The following is a 6,087-nucleotide window of genomic DNA, read 5'->3' as shown; positions in this document are numbered from 1 at the left end:
TGGCTCGGCGTACCCCCCCTACCCCCCCCCCCCCCCACACACACACCAAACTCCCAAAGGAAGCCTTCTTCACCTTCCACCCAAGCTGCGCGAACTAAAACACAAATGCATATAACTTTCTAGGAAAATTTTCCATTTGAATTACAAATGATTTGCCAGTATAATCATAGACATTGGTAAGCCACTTTGCTTTTAGGTAACAAAACAAAAGAATAACCCCATTATCAACTATGTGCCTTGAAATAGGAAGAATAATTATTTTAATCTCTAAATTTGCAAGTTGGTACTACTTGGAGGATGGGAGAGCCAAATTGCATGTAGGTGGAAAAATGCTAAATTACAATGTCCCACATGTTAAAAAGCATGCAAAAAGCCATCATTAAAGGCACAAACCAATAGAGAAAAAGCTACATCATTATTAGTAGGGAAAAAAGGTTGCATTCTTGATTAATTTGCAGTCTTTTTATGTCTATATGATAGTGTATCAAGAAAGTTGAGGTGCTTCTCTTTGTTCTTGAGGTCTGGTGTTGAGAACATTTTTTATCAAAAAAAGATTAATGGGGTTGGTTTCATTGCATCAACATTCAATTCCATCAAGAGAATTCCTACATATTTTTAGGGATTTTTATAGAAATAGCCAGTCGGATTCACAGTTTATTTTTTCTAGCAGATACATATAGGTTATACACTTATTATACATAGTTATACACATATCACACATGATATATACATATATTATACATAAGCTGGCTATTTTTAGTTTAAGCGGTTAGGTGCACGGCTATTTAGGTTAATTCTTTCTTCTTAATATTAGAAAAACAGCATTTCCTTTCTCTTAAAGATTGAAGATCCAAGATAGAGAAATTCTGCAAATATCTTTATGATAAACTAGTAATTTTAAAATAAAAAAAAACAAGGCGTTCTCGTGCACAAAGTATCTCACGTTCACTTAGGGTCTAGAGAAAGGCCGCACCCAAGGGATGTAATATAAGCAGCCTACCGTGATGCAAGCATCAATAGCTTATTTCATGACTCAAACTCGTGACCGATAGGTCCCATGTAGACAACTTGACAGTTGCCCCAAGGGTCCCCTTCCAAAAATAGTAATTTAAGAATAAAAATAAAAATTTGAGGTTTAGTAATGACTTAAGAAATGGAAGGCACTAAAGATTTTGAATTTATCTACTTTCATTTTATTTCCCTCCTATCTTTTTGGTTTCCCACCTGGTGTCCGGTACCCGCATTGGAGCCGGACTATATCCGGATTCGCGCCGCGTAGAGCCCCATTCGGTGGGAAACGCTCCCTACCAAGGATTTTTCTCGAACCCGAGACCTCTGGTTAAGGGAAGAGCAGTCCCATTCACTGCACCACATCCTTTGGTGGTTATTTCCCTCCTATCTCTCCTTACCTAACTAGTTAAAATAACAGATAAAAGGCTTGGCAGCAAGTATATTGATATAGGAGCATTAACCTTGCTTTTCTGTTATAATCCAGATTATGGAGTACGAGAACTCATGGTTTCTTTGTCAAACTAGCTATTTTATATATGTATTTTCTCGAATTTGTATAATAATAAATACTCCAAAAAGTTGAATGATGCATTTGTTTGAATATTAAGTTATTTACCCGTAGGAATAAGGATCGATTCCCACTTAATTAGTACTACTTTTTGTCTTTTTCTTTTTTTTAATGGTACACCTACGTCTGTGAACACAATGGTTTCTGACAAGTCCTAGTCAATATAATGTTTTGATGTCACTAAGGCAAAATTTTCTTTAAATTTTGACCAAACTAATGAAAACAACCACAACAACAACAACAACAAACTCAGTGAAATTTCACAAGTAGGGTCTAGGGAGAATAGTAATTGCGCAAATCTTACCCCTACCTTACGAAGATAGAGAGGTTGTTTCTGATAGACCATCGGCTCAGAAACAGAAAAGAGAGCAATAAACAAACAATAGCAACAACAATATAATATGTACAAAGAAAGCAAATGGCCAAGTAATACTAACAAAGATTTAGGCACAGGAAAATACAAGAATAATGACAATGTGGTGTACTATAACTCAGTCAATGGCACAGATAAGTGAGAAAGGAAGGTTCTTTGGTTGTGAAACAACAAAAGTAGCTGCTTTCCATTTAGTTTAAGGCTAGAAAGAAAGTGGATATATAATTGAAGCTTATCCATCTGAATCTTGGTAAAACTTTCAGGTATATATGGATGTGAGATATATAAAGGTTTTCTTGAAGTTTTGAATCATAGAACAAAATAACCATTTCTTTTTACTGCTTGTACTTAAGGGGGGGGGGGGGTGGGTTTTTTTATTTTTTTATTTTTCAAAACTCTTTTTCATGCAAATTGGAGGGGGGAAATGCCATGTGGTAAGCTCAGAGATCTGCACATGGCTTTCTCAAATTTCTAAGTATTTGAAACAGTAGTAGGAGAGTGAGGAAGCTGTAGTTTTTTAGTATTTCAAGAGAATCAGTTACAGAGGAAGACCACTAGATTGGTGTTTAAAAAAAAACAAATAAATAACACTTCTCTAGGTATAGTTGGGAAATGTGAGTCAATGAAGAGGGAAACAGCCCAGCAATTCAATTCCTTGTTTGAAAAATTCTCATTATTTAAACCTGCATAGTCTATTCTCATCTTCCATTTTTATCTTCTTGTTTTGGTAGTTTTCCCTTCATTTACTGCCTCTTTTACTATGTTTTTTTGCATTTCACAGCTGAAAAAACTATGCTGTATTTGCTATCTTGATCTAAGTTTCACTATCTACTCTGTTCAATCATCTTGTTAATGTCTAAGTTTCTTGTATTCATTACTACATTCATAAAAATCACAGCTTTTTCAAGAAAAGAGAAGAAAGTTCCAATCTTTTTCTTTGCCTTTATCCAATAAACTTTTACAAGTGTCACCTTATTGGATATTATAACTTTCCTACTTTTCCTTTTGTTTCCCTTATTTGTATTGTTAAAATCTTGAGAACTTCATACCAAAATGTCTTCTTCTATGTCTCTACTCAGAAACTCAATACCACTGATTTCTATTCTGGTTCCACCATACTTGTTATTTGCCAGTTTTTCAGGATATGGGGTTCTTTCTATTTCTATCACAACTTCAGTTTTAATTGTATCTACTTTAGCTTTCACATTTTCAAAACAAAAGCATAGTATCCAAAAGAAATCAGTCCAAGAAATAGAACAACAAGAACAAGAAGCAGTTTCCAAGAGTCAGCTAGAGGAACAAACATCTCAAGTTAACCATATTGTCTCAGACCAACAACCTCAAAATGGAAACTTTGGACAAGTTGAGGAAGTTTTAGAAGTTCAAAAACCTGGAAATGAAAATGGGGTTGCTCAAATTCTTGATTTATATTCAGAAAGTTCAAGTCTTGGTAGGCATTCATCTTCAAGTGAAGATTCTGATATTGATTGGCCATTCTCAGGTGAGCTAGAACACAGTCCATTATGTTCAGATGGTTCAATTTCTGATGAGGAAAGTCTAATTGAAATAGCATTACCAAGTGGCCAATTTGTAAAAGATCCTCCTAAGTTATCTTTTCAGCAGTATAACCAAAAGGTATTTGCAGATTTAGCCCCAAAATCTATCTTTCAACAACATTGTCTTATGGATTTCTTGGCAGATATAAGTGATGTGTATGAAGAAGACAATTTGATTGAGATTGATATATCCATTGGATCCATCAAATGTTCTGGATTTGAAATTCCAGCATAAGTTAGAAGGGGAGCTTTGGAGCAACGGTAAAGCCGTCTCCGTGTGACCTATAGGTTACAGGTTCAAGCTGTGAAAGTAGCCACAAATGCTTGCATTACGATTGGCTGTCTACGTCACACCCCTCGGAATGCGATTCTTCCCCGACCCTACGTGAACACAGAATACTTTGTATACCGGACAGCTGATTTTAACTTATTAAATTATCTTATGCCTAGTTTTTTTAAGTTTTTTGATCCTTATGGATTTTGTGCTTACTTTAAGAATTAAGGCAATAGGGTTTACAAGAATATAGGAGCCAAAATTTACTTTTTCTTTTGTTGTGAAAAGTGAAGTTTGTGTTTGCTATTACATTGACTTTGACCCCACCTAAAAGAGACTTTGGATACCAATTAGAGCTGCAGTTGTATTGTGGGTGGTCATTTGTTTTCTCTTAATGCACATTAAAGTGTTATTAAAAGTTTAAAAGGATCTTATTCCTAGGCCATTAATAAATAAGATTATTCTATTTGCATTTGTTTATGTCTTAATCTTCTTTTTGTTGTCCTTTGGCCTTATCTAATTATTCCATTTGTTGAATCACATCTCAGTCTTAAGATCTAATCACATGTTTTGATCCATTTCTTGAATTCCATTTTGATATTTACCAAAGCAATAGAACTGATTCAGGTTAGCTGCAAAAATCGTAATAACTTTATTTAGGTGTCTCTTGGCCATAAATAATACTCTTGTATATTAGTATTTGCAAATACTGGTTTGGCCATCTGTAGTTAGAGATACTGAATAGTAATATTTTAAAAAATAATTATTTAAAGAGTATTTCAAATGAATAGCTTTTCTTGAAATGAAATTATATCTATACACAACTTAACTTCAAAATGCATTTTTCCCCTACAACAAAATATTGTCCAATATAATAGCTTACTTTTAATTTCTCAGATATTCTGCTCCCTTAGGATTTCTTAATGGTAATCTCCTAAGCAGTTCCTTTTTGTAGTAATCTCTTTGGAGCTAATCTCCATAAATTATCCAGAATGATTTGATTATTATTTGATTCTAGAGTAAATTCCATTTAACCCCCCCTAACCTTTAGTGGTTGGGAAACAACACTCTCTCCGCTTTTTGAATGGGAACGATATCCCTGGTGTTAACAACATTGTATGTGTTGATTCATCATATCCTCTCATAGTACATTAATCTTCATGTGAGTAATGAGACGATAGAGGAATGCTGGACGGTATAATCTCAGTGTCTCAATAATAATGCAACGCAAATATGGAATCTTGGTGCGATCATATTTTTTTAGCAATTACTTGTTTCCCACTTTGATGTCAATGTCAGCTATCATTTTATGCAATGCCTTTGGATGAGCTAAAAGAAGCCACATTGCCATTGGATGGTTAGTAGTTGGCTCTACTTTCCGCAACAAAACTGACTTGCAACAGAATAAATATGGCCATATTCGAGTTTAAAAGAAGCTATTTTTAAGTTTAACATACACGATCCACATTTTATAGAAATAATACTTGTTTAGGGTAAAACTGATGAATGACAGGTTGTAGGGTATAAGTCAGCGAATAACTGACATCGGTTGCGAGCATATGACCGGTGTTTTGTGAGTTCCGAAGACATTAGAATTGGGAACAAGAGTTTGAAAATAAGATATTGGTTGAAGAAGGCAGCATTCAAGAAGCGGCCGTTCCAAAGAATCTTTGCATTTATACTCAACCGTTATACAACTATCAAGAGGGGTCTTTATTCATGATAGAATCTGTGTAAAGATCTAGCAGAGAACATGACTGCATGCGATTAAGAAGAAAATCAGTATTGAGAGAAGAGAACGAGAGAGGAGGAAGAAGCTTTCATTATCTGTGTAACTAACTCTGTTAATACAGAGTGTTAGTTATATACAGCTGGTTCACACGAGTCACGTGTGTAGAATAGGTAAAAGGACTAAAATAACATTACTACCACAATTAATATGGCCTACTTTAATACTCCCCCTCAAGCTAGAGGGTGGAAGACATCCAACACTCCAAGCTTGGAAACTAGCGGGTGATGCTGAGCAGCAGACGGACCCGTTGTGAGTAAGTCTGCAAGTTGCAGAGCAGAGGTGACATGGTGTGGTGCAAGCAACCCAGACTTGATTTTCTGTCGCACAAAATGTCAATCTATTTCTATGTGTTTGATGTGTTCATGAAATATGGGATTCTCAGCTATTTGAATAGCTGCCTTGTTGTCACAGAACAATTGGACAGGTTTAGAGATTGGTACCCCCAGTTCTTCAAGAAGGCCAGACAACCAAGTGACTCCTGCTGCCACAGCTGCCATACTTCTATATTCTGCT

At 35.4% G+C, this 6,087-nt stretch overlaps 1 protein-coding gene across 1 annotated transcript; it reads left to right on the top strand.

Moving 5' to 3' along the window:
• LOC109235509 lies at nt 2,099-4,256 on the top strand. The gene has a single exon (XM_019401653.1). The coding sequence runs from the start codon at nt 3,006-3,008 to the stop codon at nt 3,741-3,743; it is 738 nt and encodes a 245-aa protein (XP_019257198.1). The 5' UTR covers nt 2,099-3,005; the 3' UTR covers nt 3,744-4,256.

This window comes from Nicotiana attenuata, chromosome 12 (genome assembly GCF_001879085.1).
Source record: "Nicotiana attenuata strain UT chromosome 12, NIATTr2, whole genome shotgun sequence".
In the NCBI taxonomy this organism is placed as follows: Eukaryota; Viridiplantae; Streptophyta; class Magnoliopsida; order Solanales; family Solanaceae; genus Nicotiana; species Nicotiana attenuata.
The sequence above is the reverse complement of the archived record's forward strand: the minus strand, read 5'-3'. Positions and strand labels throughout refer to the sequence as shown.

Excerpts from the sequence above, each read along its gene's own strand:
- LOC109235509 (XM_019401653.1), top strand. The coding sequence starts at position 3,006 with ATGTCTTCTTCTATGTCTCTACTCAGAAACTCAATACCACTGATTTCT.